At 49.1% G+C, this 16,501-nt stretch overlaps 1 protein-coding gene across 6 annotated transcripts in view; it reads left to right on the forward strand.

Moving 5' to 3' along the window:
* MAP4K3 (mitogen-activated protein kinase kinase kinase kinase 3) overlaps positions 1-16,501 on the forward strand; it is an 883,599-nt gene that overhangs the window by 855,420 nt on the left and 11,678 nt on the right. For all 6 annotated transcript variants that reach the window (XM_082251934.1, XM_082251933.1, XM_082251935.1 and 3 more), the window contains one exon: positions 13,182-13,274. In XM_082251934.1, the coding sequence (XP_082108060.1) occupies positions 13,182-13,274 (93 nt within the window). The remainder of the gene's footprint in view (positions 1-13,181; positions 13,275-16,501) is intronic.

Genomic DNA, 16,501 nt, shown 5'->3' on the forward strand with positions numbered 1-16,501 from the left:
TAGCCACTTTTCTCCTAAGCTCCAGGTGGGCAATAAAATACTCACTGATTGTTCTATTCCCAGTTCTGCAAACAGGTTTTTTACCAATCTCCACGAGAGTAAGGAAAACACAGGATATCCCAAGTTGAAAGGGTGGCTTAACTGTGCCCTTAAACTGACCCTTCCTCTGGGGCTTATTCAGTCTTGGAGATGCATGTTTCCAACACTAAATGATTAAAATATATTTCTTCACAATAGTTCTGACAGCGTGCAATTGATTGGTTCTGGCAGAAAGAAAAAACCTCTTAGCCAGCACAGGATGACCTCGTCCACTATCTGGCATGGCTCTGTTTTTTGCTAATGTCATCAACTGCGTGGATGTGGTTTCTTCAGCTCATTTGTTTGCTTTGTTGCCTATCCCTCTGTTAGACTGCTTTTGCCATTCCAACAGTCTAAGAAATCCTGCGTCCCTCAATGGACAAGGGAGAAGAAAAGGATTTTGCAAAAACTATAAAATTCTATTTTTCTCTTACGTCCTCTGACAGTCACCGCCCACTCATACAGTCTTCACTACTGGGTATTGGTCTTATCCACAGGTGTAAGCTAGGTAGAAGATTTTGTTAGAAACATTCACAAAAACTTTGCATAGACACACCTATAGGGGGCTGTCCCTCTGGTCCAATACCCCCCTGCTAGCAGCATTCCCAATTCAGTTTGTCTTTTGCCTAGTTAGGAGTAGGCAGGCTTCCCTTGGCTGGGGCTGTAGTCTCAGCCTTTTCTTCTGTTTCTTAATTTTTATTTCTGCTAAGTGATTTTTCTTTACACTGATAGCTTTTTTTTTTGTTCCTGTGCTTAGTTAGTCAGACTTCGGAAGACTACAGCGTTTGCGGAGCTGGGAATCGCACTGGTTGTACTAGAGCCTTACGGAATCCCAGCCTGCCATCGAGCGTTAGCAGGTTATGCGTACGCCCAGGCCTCGCAAACAACCTGTCCCTGTCCTCGGGGACAAAGCCTGCGGAGTGGCTACTTCGCTAGGATGTCTCAACTGCGGTACGCCGCGTGTTGCTAGCATCCTGTTCGGCTGATGGCACCCCCACCCAGAGTGGGAGGCTTTCTGTCAGAGTGGCACCCACTTTTTCGCTGGATCGGTGAGTTACCCCTCTGTCTATGGCGTTTTCTGTCGGGGCGTGTATGTGGGGCCTCTGTTATGGGGATGGCAGTCTATTTTGGGGTCTGTGATATCCCCCTCATGTCTGTCTGTGTGGTTCCCGTGTGTCCCTCACGGTTCCTGCGGGGGCGCTATAGCGGTCCTGTCGCGGTGTGGGGGGTTTGCGGGGGCCTCTGTGTCCCTTGTGTGTGCTTATGCAATGTTTGGCGGTTCAGACAGGTTTATGGGGGCTGCAGCGGTGTAAAATCATGGGGCCGCCCTTTCGGGTGTGGGAAGGCTGTTTTGCCTCATGTAAGGGCAGCAGCCATTTTCTCTGTAATGCATTGGCGCCCTTTCGGACGCCATCTTTAGTGTGGGCAGTGTGTTTTTCCCATGTGCTCTGCGGCCATTTTCTCGGAGCCTCCCCCATAGACTTCCATTGGCAACCATTTTCTTGTGGCTCAGACCTATGTTCGGCCTCTAGTGGCGTGACATCACTTCCTTTCTTCGGGCACTCAGATCGAGCTGGCAGCGTGGTATTGTATAGATACACTTCTGGGGGGCTTTTCTGCTATTTTTGCGGGTTATATCTCTGCTGGCAGTATATCCTTCAGTGCTTAGTAGCACAGGCTAGTCACTCATTGCGGTGGGAACCGCCACTATCGCCGATTTAAAGGGCCAGCGCCATAAAATTTCTAAGTGTGTTTTATGGAGTCCCAGGATAGCAAATTCCCCCCAGCTCTGGTGGAGGGTTCAGGTACTCATGAACCCTCTGCAATAGTCTCACTTACTGCTGCACTTGCGTCTTTAGCATCCAAAGTGGATCTGTTGATGTCTGAGCGGGCTTCTAAGAAAAGGCCCAGGCTTTCTCATTCTTCTGATTTGGAGCTAGATATGGTTGCCACGGACAGTGTACCCCCTGCGGGGTCTCAGTCCTCTCAGTCGGATGGGGAGGAGGAGGAAGGGGAGGATTCCCCGTCCGGGTCGGCCAGAGAACGCGCGGCAATGTCTGCGCTCATTAGCTCTGTTAAAGACATGCTACATTTAGAAGATGAGCCCCACCCGCCGGGTAAGCGGTCTTCCTTTGGGACCAGCAGAACCCAGAAGTCGGTTCAGGTGTTCCCCTGTCCCGCTGAGTTTCACGAAACAGTGAACGAACAATGGCGCAATTTAAAGCGCAATTTTGTGGTGCCTAAGCGGTTTCAGTAGCGTTATCCCTTTGCGTCTCTGACGGATTCGCGCTGGACTGTGGCCCCTAAGGTGGACCACACGGTATCCAGGTTAAACAAAGCCACTCTGATGCCCGCGGAGGATTCTCCGGTGTTCAGGGACCCGGCGGTTAGGCGGGAGGAATCGCTTACCCGCCACTCCTATATGGTGGCAGGTTCCTTGATGAAACCCGTGTTCGCCTCAGTAATGGTCTCTCAGGCTGTGGTGAAGTGGACTAAGGTGCTGAGACGCACCCTTGTGGCTGATTCCGCCCCTCCTGCTACTCTGGAGATGGTGGACCAAATTATTCAGGCTGTTCTATACTGTGTGACGCGGCCTTGGATGAGGCCCCTTTATTCTCCCGCTTATCTGCGGTCGCAGTGACGATCCGTCGCATCGTGTGGTTGAAAAGCTGGTCGGCCGACCAGACTTCCAAGAAAACGGTGTCTGACATCCCTTATGCAGGGAATTGCCTTTTTGGGGACTCCCTGGACGAATTGGTTAAGGGGGTCACTGGGGGTAAAAGCACACTGCTGCCCCAGGTGTCCAGGGGCAAGTCTTTCCGCGGTAAGCGGGGCCCTTCTTTTAAACCTAACCAGGGGTCCTTTCGTGCCTTCAAGGCACAAGACAAGGGCAATCCCTTCAAGGCCTCTGGTGGCCAAAAGAAGCCTTGGGCGGGCAAGTCTAAAGCCGCCCACACTGGCACGGCGGCCCAGTCCGCCTCGACCTGAAGGGGCGCCCTCACCCGTTTCAGGAATTCATTCGTCAGGGTACAAGATCAAATTTCAATCGCGCCCAGCAGACAGATTCTTTCCCACAAATCTTCATTTGACCCCAGATCGTTTCCAAGATCTCCAACGGGCGGTTCAGGATCTCCTCGCCCAGGGGGTGATCGTCCCGGTGCCACATCGGGACAGGTTTCGGGGTTTTTACTTGAATCTGTTCACGGTTCCCAGAAAGGAGGGCAAGGTGCGTCCAATTCTGGACTTAAAGTTTCTGAACTGCTTTGTGCGGGTTCAAAAGTTCCGCATGGAATCCCTCCGATCGGTGGTGGCCTCCCTGAGCCCGGGAGATTTCCTAGCTTCCATCGACCTCAAGGATGTGTATTTACCCATCCCCATTTACGAAGGTCATCTCGCAATCGCGGAGGAGCACTATCAGTTCATGGCGTTACCTTTCGGTCTCACTTCGGCTCCAAGGGTGTTTACCAAAGTGCTGGCTCCTGTCCTGGCCCTGTTGCGGGCGCAGGGGATTGCGATCCTTGGGTATCTGTACGATCTCCCGTTAAGGTCGAATTCCAAGGCCAATCTGTTGCACGATCTGTCAACCACGGTTCAGATGCTCCAGGACTTCGGCTGGACCATCAATTTTCAGAAGTCGACATTGTCTATTTCTGTTCGCCTCCCTTACCTGGGGATTGTTCTGGATTCTGCCCAAGCAAAAGTCTTTCTGCCGGAGGACAAACTCCGGACTTTACAGAACGAGGTCAGGTCCCTCAGGGACAACGAATCCTCGTCGCTCAGGACCTGCATGCGGTCCCTGGGATTGATGGTGTCAGCCTTCGAGGCGATACCACTTGCACAGTTCCACACATCTTCTCTGCAAGCGGAGATTCTGGCCAGGTGGGACAGGCATCCTCATTCCTTGGAAAGGAGGATATCTTTGAGCCACCAGGTCAGAGCGGATCTTCTGTGGTGGCTCCAGTCTCCGGCTCTGACGGAAGGGAAATCCTTCCGGCCCTTGCTATGGACGGTGGTCACCACGGACGCCAGCCTGTCGGGCTGGGGTGGCGTTCTGGGCAATTTGTCTGCCCAGGGAATTTGGTCAGAGGAGGAATCCTCCCTACCGATAAATGTCTTGGAACTGCGAGCGATCAGACTATGCTCCGTTGGTCGGATCATCTTCGGGGCCGCCCTGTGCGTGTGCAGACGGACAACGCAACTGCGGTGGCTTACATAATTCACCAAGGGGGCACCAGGAGTGCCCGGGGCGGCCCAGGATGTTGCCAAAATTCTGTCTTGGGCCGAGACGCAGGTCCCGGCGATTTCGGCAGTTCACATTACAGGTGTGGAGTACTGGCAGGCTGATTATCTGAGCCGTCAGACCCTGGACCAGGGGGAATGGTCCCTACACCCGGAGGTGTTTCAGATGCTGTGTGCGCAATGGGGATCCCCGGACGTGGATCTGTTCGCGTCTCGTCTAAACAACAAGGTGGGAAGGTTCGGATGCGTTGATAGTGCCTTGGAATCGGTATCACTTGATTTATGCCTTCCCCCCGATTCAATTGTTGTCCAGGTTCCTTCGCAGGTTGGTCTCAGAACCGAAGTTGGTGATTTTAGTGGCCCCGGACTGGCTGCGCCGGTCTTGGTAGGCGGACATCATGCAACTGGTCGTCGAGCCTCCCTGGTGGCTCCCGTTGCGAGATGATCTTCTGTCTCAGGGGCCGATCTTCCATCCTGCTTTAGTCGCTGGCTTTAATGGCCAGGTCTTGAGAGATCGGGGTCTCTCGTCTGCGGTCATTCCTACCCTACTCAAGGCTAGGAAGGCCTCGTCCATTAAGATCTATTACCGTACCTGAAAGGCTTATTTCGCCTGGTGTGAATCGCAGGTTTTCCATCCTCGCTCCTTTTCGGTGGCAAGGGTGCTAGCCTTCCTGCAATCTGGTGTGGACCAGCGTCTTGCGCTGACCACAATTAAGGGTCAGTTGTCTGCGCTGGCAATTCTTTTCCAGCGCCCTTTTGGCGTCAAATTCCTTGATCCGCACCTTTATTCAAGGGGTGCGTCATCTGGCTCCCCCTAGGAGGGTGCCCTTGCCTCCTTGGGACCTGAATGTGGTTCTGTCCGTTTTGCAACAGCCTCCATTTGAGAACATCAGGGAGATTCCTCTGCCTGCGCTGTCACGGAAAGTCGCCTTTCTGGTGGCGATCACATCTGCTCGCAGAGTGTCGGAGTTGGCGGCCCTGTCTTGCCGCTCCCCTTACCTGGTTGTTCATAGGGATAAAGTGGTCTTGCGACCTCACCAATCTTTCCTTCCAAAGGTGGTGTACGATTTTCATCTTAACGAGGACATTGTCTTGCCTTCGCTGTGTGCAAATCATAAGCATCCTAAGGAGTTTGTTTTGCATTCCTTGGATGTAGTCCGGGCGATCAGGGTGTACCTGTCTACCGAATCCTTCAGAAAGTCGGATTCTCTTTTTTGTCCTTCCTGACGGACCTTGGAAGGGTATGGCTGCGTCTGCGGCAACCATTTCTAAATGGATCAGACAGACGATTGTACAGGCTTATTCGCTTGGGAACGGGTTCTGCCCTTTCCTGTCACGGCACACTCTACCAGGGCGGTGAGTGCGTCTTGGGCCTTCCGCCATCAGGCGTCGGTGTTCCAGGTGTGCAAAGCGGCGACCTGGTCATCTGTGCACACCTTTACAAAATTTTACGAACTTGATGTTTTGGCATCAGCAGATGCCTCCTTTGGCCGCAAAGTTCTGAGTGCGGCAGTGCCTTAGGGGAGACATGGCGTTTTTAGCCTGTCCCCTCCTGTTGGGGTTTTTTCTCCCTTGGTTATTTTGCTTTCCTGAGTTTGTTTGTTCCTGTTGAGCTTTCCTGTTACCCAGTGGTTGCCTTTCTGGTTCAGATAAGGTTCTTTTATCTGACCTGGGTGCTGCGTTGCCTTTTGAGACGGTTACGTTTCCCACCCCTCACATCTACACTGCTTTGGGACATCCCAGTAGTGAAGACTGTATGAGTGGGCGGCGACTGTCAGAGGACGTAAATAGAATTTTTGTAAGAACTTACCGTAAAAATTATTTTCTCTGAGTCCTCCGACAGTCGCCGCCCCCATCCCTCTTTTGGGGTTCATGGACTATCTACTGCTTGCTACCAAACTGAATTGGGAATGCTGCTAGCAGGGGGGTATTGGACCAGAGGGACAGCCCCCTATAGGTTTGTCTATGCAAAGTTTTTGTGAATGTTTCTAACAAAATCTTCTGCCTAGCTTACTCCTGTGGATAAGACCAATACCCAGTAGTGAAGACTGTATGAGTGGGCGGCGACTGTCAATAATTTTACGGTAAGTTCTTACAAAAAATTCCATTTTCTCTCTCAGTGATTGGAGGACACATCTCTGCTTTAGATAATCACTGTCTCGTATCCAGGTAGTGATGCTCTAAAGTAGAGCTGTGCCCTCCAAATGAATTCAGAGAGAAGGATTTTACTGAGAGTACAAAAAAAATCCACTTTTTCTTTTAGTGCAGAAAACTATTCATTTCAAACCAATACTAAAAAGAAGGCCCTTTTGCTACAATTTGTAATAGGGAAAAAAAGGTTAAAAGCAATGATAACATTTGTATTGCTTGTCATATCATCTCACGACCTGAAATGAAAAATCTCACCACTGCCACTATTGTAGTGCATAAAAAACGAATCACTTACTAGAAAGTAAGTGAGTCAGCGCTTAGGTATAACAGACAGAAGAAATGGTAATCAATCAAAGTACATATAGTCCATATTCAGCTGGGGGATGGATGAGTGAAGCAAGATGCAAGGGCCAATGGAGGAAAATGGCAAGTGGTGAAAAGGCCAAATATACACAAGACCGGCAGCTCCTAATGGAGGTATTGGATCCCTCAAAACCAGAAGAAAAAAAGGGATGCCAGGTCAATGTAGATAAAAACAATACTTTTATTCAGTAATCACTTACATCAAGGTAACTTGCAAGCAGTGTGTAGAGGTGCTGTGGTCTCATGCGCTGTTCTCACAAGTTGTAGTAAACAGGAACAGGATGGTCTGTAGGGTGTCTGTGATTCATCTGGACCCACAGGAGATCACTACAGGGAGAGCCAACATTGGGAGCAGGCTCCACTGTCAAGTGGATCAGCGATAAGCACGCCAGGTGGAGATGACAGCCTCTCGTATAAGCCAAGACCTATTGCATGGAGTGTCAAAGGTGCTGGCTGGCGGAGTCATCGGCTCTCACGCCCCTCTACGGATCGCAGCAAGGATCGAAACCAGGGGCGTTGCTAGGTGGGAAAAAGACCAGGGGCTTCAGCCCGAAGATAAATTTGATAACCCCCGCCCACATTTTAAAGTAAGCCCCGCCCAAGCTCCTCCCATATTTAAAAGTAAGTACCGCCCAAGCTCCACCCAATGGTCCCCTCAGTCAAGGGTCAGTCAAGGGGTGGTATGGAGAGGAGTACAGGGGGTGAGAAATTGGGTGGTATGGAGAAGAGAGAAGTAAAGGGGGTCAGTCATGTGGTGGTATGGAGAGGAGTACAGGAGGTCAGTCATGGGGTGGTATGGAGAGGAGAGGAGTACAGGGAGTCAGACATGGGGTGGTATGGAGAGGAGTACAGGGGGTCAGACATGGGGTGGTATGGAGAGGAGTACAGGGGGTCAGACATGGGGTGGTATGGAGAGGAGTACAGGGGGTCAGACATGGGGTGGTATGGAGAGGAGTACAGGAGGTCAGTCATGGGGTAGTATGGAGAGGAGAGGAGTACAGGGGGTCAGACATGGGGTGGTATGGAGAAGATTACAGGGGGTAAGACATGGGTTGGTATGGAGAGGAGTACAGGGGGTCAGACATGGGGTGGTATGGAGAGGAGAGGAGTACAGGGGGGTCAGTCATGGGGTGGTATGGAGAGGAGAGGAGTACAGGGGGTCAGTCATGGGGTGGTATGGAGAGCAGAGAAGTACAGGGGGTCAGACATGGGGTGATATGGAGAGGAGAACAGGGGGGCAGATATAGGGTGGTATGGAGAGGAGCGGAGTACAGGGGGTCAGTCATGGGGTGGTATGGAGAGGAGAGAAGTACAGGGGTTCAGTCATGGGGTTGTATGAAGAGGAATACAGGGGGTCAGACATGGGGTGGTATGGAGAGGAGTACAGGGGGTCAGACATGGGGTGGTATGGAGAGGAGTACTGCCGGCATCAGATGGAACATAAATTAATGCAGCCTAAACTCAATCCTATTAAACTCCTTTGGTGTAAATGTAAACAGCCAGGTCTTCTTGTCCAACATCAGTACCTGACCTCAAAAATACACAAGTTCTCACAAGCTCAATACAAAATCTTGTGGAAAGCCTTCCCAGAAAAGTGGAAGCTGTTTACAGATGCAAAGGTGAGACCAACTCAATATACCACCCCATGACTGACCCCCTGTACTCGGCTCCTCTCCATACCACCCTATATCTGCCCCCCTGTACTCCTCTCCATATCACCCCATGTCTGACCCCCTGTACTTCTCTGCTCTCCATACCACCCCATGACTGACCCCCTGTACTCCGCTCCTCTCCATACCACCCTATATCTGCCCCCCTGTACTCCTCTCCATATCACCCCATGTCTGACCCCCTGTACTTCTCTGCTCTCCATACCACCCCATGACTGACCTCCTGTACTCCTCTCCATACCACCCCATGTCTGACCCCCTGTACTCCTCTTCATACCACCCCATGTCTGACCCCCTGTACTCCTCTCCTCTCCATACCACCCCATGACTGACCCCCTGTACTCCTCTCCTCTCCATACCACCCTATATCTGCCCCCCTGTACTCCTCTCCATATCACCCCATGTCTGACCCCCTGTACTTCTCTGCTCTCCATACCACCCCATGACTGACCTCCTGTACTCCTCTCCATACCACCCCATGTCTGACCCCCTGTACTCCTCTTCATACCCCCCCTTGTCTGACCCCCTGTACTCCTCTCCTCTCCATACCACCCCATGACTGACCCCCTGTACTCCTCTCCTCTCCATACCACCCCATGTCTGACCCCCTGTACTCCTCTCCATACCAACCCATGTCTGACCCCCTGTACTCCTCTCCTCTCCATACCACCCCATAACTGACCCCCTGTACTCCTCTCCATACCACCCCATGCCTGACCCCCTGTACTCCTCTTCATACCACCCCATGTCTGACCCCCTGTACTCCTCTCCATACCACCCCATGACTGACCCCCTGTACTCCTCTCCATACCACCCCATGACTGACCCCCTGTACTCCTCTCCTCTCCATACCACCCCATGTCTGACCCCCTGTACTCCTCTCCATACCACCCCATGACTGACCCCCTGTACTCCTCTCCTCTCCATACCACCCCATGTCTGACCCCCTGTACTCCTCTCCATACCACCCCATGTCTGACCCCCTGTACTCCTCTCCTCTCCATACCACCCCATGTCTGACCCCCTGTACTCCTCTCCATACCACCCCATGACTGACCCCCTGTACTCCTCTCCTCTCCATACCACCCCATGTCTGACCCCCTGTACTCCTCTCCATACCACCCCATGTCTGACCCCCTGTACTCCTCTCCATACCACCCCATGTCTGACCATTGTCCCATCATTTTTTTTCCCTCCTCTTACATGTTATACGTGGGAACACTCACCTGCCCAACCCAACAGATCCAGCAAGCATTGTCCTGCTGTGATTTGCAGCACCTCTTCCACAGGCCTGTGAATGGAAAGCGAAGCATCCCGGTATATGTGGTGAACACATTTCAAAGTCTTAGAGACGTCATGGTACAGGAGATGGTCAGAGACTGCAGACATGGTACAGGAGATGGTCAGAGACTGCAGACATGATACAGGAGATGGTCAGAGACTGCAGACATGATACAAGAGACGGTCAGAGACTGCAGACATGATACAGGAGATGGTCAGAGACTGCAGACATGGTACAGGAGATGGTCAGAGACTACAGACATGATACAAGAGGTGGTCAAAGACTGCAGACATGATACAAGAGGTGGTCAAAGACTGCAGACACGATACAAGAGATGGTCAGAGACTGAGGACATGATACAAGAGACGGTCAGAGACTGCAGACATAGTACAGGAGACGGTCAGAGACAGCAGACATGGTACAGGAGATGGTCAGAGACTACAGACATGATACAAGAGGTGGTCAGAGACTGCAGACATGATACAAGAGATGGTCAGAGACTGCAGACATTAAACAGGAGAGGGTCAGAGACTGAGGACATGATACAGGAGATGGTCAGAGACTGAGGACATGATACAGGAGATGGTCAGAGACTGAGGACATTAAACAGAAGATGGCCAGAGACTGAGGACATGTTACAGAAGATGGTCAGAGACTGAAGACATGGTACAGGAGATGGTCAGAGACTGCAGACATGATACAAGAGGTGGTCAGAGACTGCAGACATTAAACAGGAGAGGGTCAGAGACTGAGGGCATGATACAGGAGATGGTCAGAGACTGAGGACATGATACAGGAGATGGTCAGAGACTGAGGACATGATACAGGAGATGGTCAGAGACTACAGACATGATACAAGAGGTGGTCAGAGACTGAGGACATGATACAGGAGATGGTCAGAGACTGAGGACATGATACAGGAGATGGTCAGAGACTGAGGACATGATACAGGAGATGGTCAAAGACTGCAGACATGATACAAGAGGTGGTCAAAGACTGCAGACATGATACAAGAGATGGTCAGAGACTGAGGACATGATACAGGAGACGGTCAGAGACTGCAGACATGGTACAGGAGATGGTCAGAGACTACAGACATGATACAAGAGATGGTCAGAGACTGCAGACATTAAACAGGAGAGGGTCAGAGACTGAGGACATGATACAGGAGACGGTCAGAGACTGCAGACATGGTACAGGAGATGGTCAGAGACTACGGACATGATACAAGAGGTGGTCAGAGACTGCAGACATGATACAAGAGATGGTCAGAGACTGCAGACATTAAACAGGAGAGGGTCAGAGACTGAGGACATGTTACAGAAGATGGTCAGAGACTGCAGACACGATACAGGAGATGCTCAGAGACTGAGGACATGATAGAAGATAGAAGAGCACTAGGGGGGCCGGAGAGCACAGGCGAAGCAGAGAGCACTGGAGGAGCTGAAGGGCACGGTGGGGTGGGGGTGGGGGACTGGAGAGTATTAAGAGGGGGTTTGGAAAGCATTGCAGGGGGGTTGGAAGGCGCAGGGGGTGGAGAGCACGGGGGGGACAGGGAGCATAGGGGGGAGGGAGATGAAAAGCACCGGGGGAGGGCTAAAGAACAGGGGGCAGTCCAGTGCACTGGGTGGGGGGGGTTAAGAGCACTGAGGCGGGGATAAGAGCACTGAGGCGGGGATAAGTGCACTGAGGGTGGGGGGGGGGGAATAAGAGCACCGAGGGGGGGGGAATAAGAGCACCGAGGGGGGATTAGAACACTGGAGGGGGGGGGGTTAAGAGCACTGGTGAGCCAGCAAAAGAAGTTGTATAGGAGGGGGATGGGGCAGCTGCATATAGATGAATTGATCTTCCCCTATTCTTCCTGCAGGAGGGAGAGGAGGAGAATCAGTTATTCAGCAGCTGCAGAAAGAATAGGGAAAGATGAATTCCTCTATATGCAGCTTCCCCATCCCTCTACTACCCAGCACACACACACTTGGGCAATGGGCACTCACCTTCTTCCCGCAGAGGCTCCGCCCCCTTCTTCCCGCCGAGGCCCCGCCCCCTTCCCGCCGCGGCTCCGCCCCCGCTAGTCCCCGGACTGAAGGAGCTGCCACTGCCTGCCCTTTACACAGTGCCCTTTACGCCACTGCATCCAGTGATTGGTGGGCGATCTGGGGCAGCCGCAGGGCAGGAGAGTGATTGCCGCTGTCAAGTAGCATTGATTTCGGGTGTGGGCGGGACCGGTATGCGGGGCTCCACCCCATTTTTCCGTGCATAGAGAAACAGAAGCTGTCTGGGGAGGAAGGTGGGCGTGGCATACCGGCCCCGCCCACACCCGACATCAATGCTGAAACTTGACAGCTGCATTCACTCTCCTTGCGGCTGCCCCGGATTGCCCACCAATCATTGGATGTGCTTTATAAATCTTACACTGCTGAGGAATGTAGCCCCGAGTTCTCGGCCAAACCCAGGCTTTGGGACTCGGGGCTAATCATTTTAAAAAAGCAACAGGAGACTCGGGGCTTTTGGGGAGCACACTCGGGGCTATAGCCCAGGTCAGCCCCCCCCTGCCGACGCCACTGATCGAAACACACAGTATTACTACTACTTTTGGGAACAACGCATGATACCACAGCATGTTACCTTGATGTAAGTGATTATTGAATAAAAGTATTGTTTTTATCTACATTGACCTGGCGCCCCTTTCTTTCTTTTTTTTTCTTTTTCTACCATTGTAGTGCTTGGTGCTTAGACTTTTAATTCAATATTCAGATCTTGAAGATATTACCTGGAACTGTTAATCTTAAAGCTAAAGTTTAGTAGACATGGTTGAAGCATAAAACACATTATCAACAAATTATCAGCTGTACATTCGTTTTCACCACTACCTGCAAAAACCTATGCTTCCATACATACAGACGTCTATGCCCAAGAAATTAAAATTTTACAAATGCGTGGGTTTATGCAGGTAGCGGTGTAAACTTGCTTGAAACTGCATACAGTGCAGCAATTCCTTACTATGGTTGGCTGTTTGCAGCTGCTGTGTATCCACAGTATCCCAAAAACTCCCACAATATACATTATCATTACAGCCTCATTTGCCTGTGTGCTTGAGGCCTAAGGGGCAAACAGCCAAAAGATGTTCATGGATTCTGCTGAAAATTCGTTCTTGTCTTTGGAAAGGAACTATTTGAAGTAATCAAAGCCTGTACACAGCTATGTATAAACCTAAACAAAATATATCCTTAACCTAATTACATTTTTTTTTTTTTTTATTATTTATTGTCCACTTCAACCCTTGTGTAGCTTTAAGATCAATCTTGTATTTTATGCATCATCTGTGAGACCTGCTAAAATCACAGTGCTGACATCATTTTATTTGTGCAAACTTTTAGCTTATGTAATTTTTCTTAAAGGTTGTATAAAGATAGTAAATCTTCAAGGAAGGTTAAAGTCCAGCCGGAAATTGTCTTCAGAGCTTACATTTGACTTCCAGATTGAATCCATAGGTAAGTGTTTTACATTACATGCTACAGTCTATTTAAATAATACTACTTATTTTGATATATATAAAAATACATTTTATTAAAGTAGAGGCTAATAGTATACAAAAGAATATAGAAAAGTGAGCAGATTGGGGTTTTTTTTTGTAAAGAGAGTTGTCCAAAATAATGGAGAGATCAAAAAGGAAAAAAAACGAAAATGCTAGAATAACTGTAAACAAATAGGGATTGTACTGTGATTAAGGGCCAATTAAATTCTCAAATTCTTTTTATCTCTTTAAAGTCCAGGAAATTATTTATGCTTGAAAATGCCTTAAGACCTGTTAATCTTAGTGGAAATTTGCATGTTGCTCATCCACGTCCACGATGTATGTTAGAAAAGTTGAGTAATGTCTTTAACCCTCATAACAAATATCCTAATACACACTCATAGTGTTAGTTTACTTTTTCACAAAAAAATAAAACTTAAAACACTCTCACCCTCCCTCTTCTCTGGGCTAATTGTGCCTTATATAATCCCCATCTTTCCACACCCTCTCCTGTCAGTAGAGTGGCCCAGCTTTTTAAAACAACACTCAACATTTCTGGTGGCTGTACAGCACATAATTGCTCATTATAGTGAGTGACTATGTGACTGTGCTGACCAATGAGATTCTATTCTTCGTCTGAAGATTCAAGATTCAGGAGTTCACATTTATGCGATTGCAGACATTGCATGTGATTCGCACCCCATTCCTGTGTACATCACATGGAATGTCTGTGTGATGCAAATTCAGCCATACAGTTTGTATAGCTGAAATCGCATTGCATTCGTACCAAAATGGTGCAGGACCCTTTTTTTTTTTCTTCGCACTGGAATCGGATCGCATGGGTGTTCAGACCCATGCGATCAGATACCACAGTTCGCATTGCGTTCTGCAAACCGTTTTTGGGGTGTCATTAACTTTATATTGACACCCGCAGCAGAGCGCAGTATGAACAGACTACGATTCTGATGTGGTGCGGGAACCACACAGGAATTGCCGTGGTTCCCGTATGGCACCAGTATGAAGCTAGTCTCAATCCCAGGAGAAAGAAGCATCAAAAGGATTTTCATTGGTCAGTGCCGTCACATCACCAGTGCTGACCAGTGAGAACTCACCATTAAGCGGTTACACAGCCTCTGGCGTTCTGTAATATTTTAAAGTGTTTAAAGACTATTGTACTGGCTGAAGAGGGTGTCAGAAGATAGCAAGCATATAGGTTGTGAGTGTACCTTTTTTATTTTTTGTTAAAAAGTAAACTTACCTTTTACTTTTAAATAATTTTATTGAGATTTTACAAGAAACAAAAGTACAAAGGTAAGTAAAGCAGTGTCATCACATGTTTACCCATCATAGCATACGCCATAGAAGGAAGCATTTATGTACTAAAACCGTAACCTGGTCTGTAACTTTATTCAATATACCTGGGAGCCCTCCCTCCCCACTGACACCCCACCTGGGAACATTCTGTGTCACAGGGTGGGGAGAGACGGACTACCCTCCTTTACATTGCCTTAACACAAATAGAACAAAAACAATATAGATCATTAATAGCATTTGTCACCTATACACCACAAACATAGCCTTCCAGGATATGTGATGGAGGTTGTTAAATGTTTCTATAAGTCATACGGTCTGGTGGTCAGTATAGTCACTTTTGTATTTAGAGTACCAGCTTGTCCATGGAAGCCATACATTTTTAGGGGCTTTGAATTTGCCCTGTGAGTGAGCAAATCTGATTTCATAAGTGTAGTGGAGCTGGGTTGTGTTTATTACTTCTTCTAGAGTGGGTACCCTTTCCGCTTTCCTCACTATGCAGAGCCTAGTTGCAAGGAGTATATGGGTCACAACTGGTCTAAGGAGTGGTGGGATGTCTTCTATACCAACATTCAAAATCCCCAGGCCCGATGTTAGGTGTAGGCTAAGGCCTGTGATTTGTGAGAACATGGAAAATATTCCTGGTCAAAGTTTAAATAATTTACTACATTCCCAAAGTATGTGGTAAAGATTGCCAATCTGCTCACACCCTCTCCAGCATTTAGGTGAAGTATTGGCATGGAATTTAGAGATGGTGTTAAGTACCATCGTAGCATGATTTTATGTGATAATTCCCATAGACACACACATTTTGTTGCAGCATAGGTCGTAGAAAGTGCTTTCTGCCATTGTGTTGAGGGAAATCGGTAGATCAAGGTCTCTCTCCCATTCCAAGAATGGGGGAGATTTACCAAATTCTGCTCTGTCCTTAAGTGTAGTGTAGAATATAGAAATGCCCCCCTTGGAATTCGAGGTAAGTTTAAAATATTGGGCTATTTTTAGGAGTACTCTACATCTGATATCTTGAGTTTTGCGGAGGAACGATGTTATGCGCATGTAGTTGTAATGTTCCGACTGAGGTATTGCGTGTTCTAGTCGTAGGTCTGAGAATGGTTTAGGATTGCCATCCCTGTATAAGTCAGAGATCCACGCAATACATCTCCTGGTCCATTGAGAGATAGAGAGGTCTGGGATCAAGTGCGTCAATGACGCCAACGGAGTAGGAAGCTCCGATAAGTGTTCATTCCCCCTGTACGGGGAGGTAAGTGTTTTCCATGCGGTTGTGGTAGCCTGAATTGTGAGAGGAAGGGTTTTCGGTGTATGTTGTAAATGGCAGCTGGCGTGAAGAAATGTTTCTAATGTGCCATGTGATAGCAATAATTGCTCCATTTCACACCGCAAGGGTCTATGTGAGGGTGCAAACCAGTATTTACATTGTGCCAGGATTTTAGCCAAGTAATAATCCTTTAGGTCTGTCATTCCCAGTCCTCCCGCCCTCCTTATTTTAATCAGTTTTGCAAAAGCACATCTGGCTATTCTCCCCCTCCACAGAAAGTTATTAACCATGCACTGTATGGTCTTGAAAAAGGACTGTTTTAGCCATGGACGCTTGCTGGACTTTGATCAGCTTAGGGCCAGATATAACCTGCCCCCGGGCATGTTTTTTTCTTATATGCAGTTGAGGCATGCAGTACGAGCCCAGCCCTCCTTGCTGTGCCCAAAACTGTCCCCGACTCTGGTCTTTGCCATGATGAAGTGTTATGACTCGACTAAAGGGTTCATTTCTGAATGCTACTCCATGCTACTGACTGACTATTTAGAAAAATTTCCTAGCCCGGCTAAGGCTCACTGTGAGACGGATGTTGGGGTTCTTGGCGACGATCAGTGGGATGA

This window comes from Pelophylax lessonae (genome assembly GCF_965119305.1).
Source record: "Pelophylax lessonae genome assembly, chromosome: 3".
NCBI classification, from domain to species: Eukaryota; Metazoa; Chordata; class Amphibia; order Anura; family Ranidae; genus Pelophylax; species Pelophylax lessonae.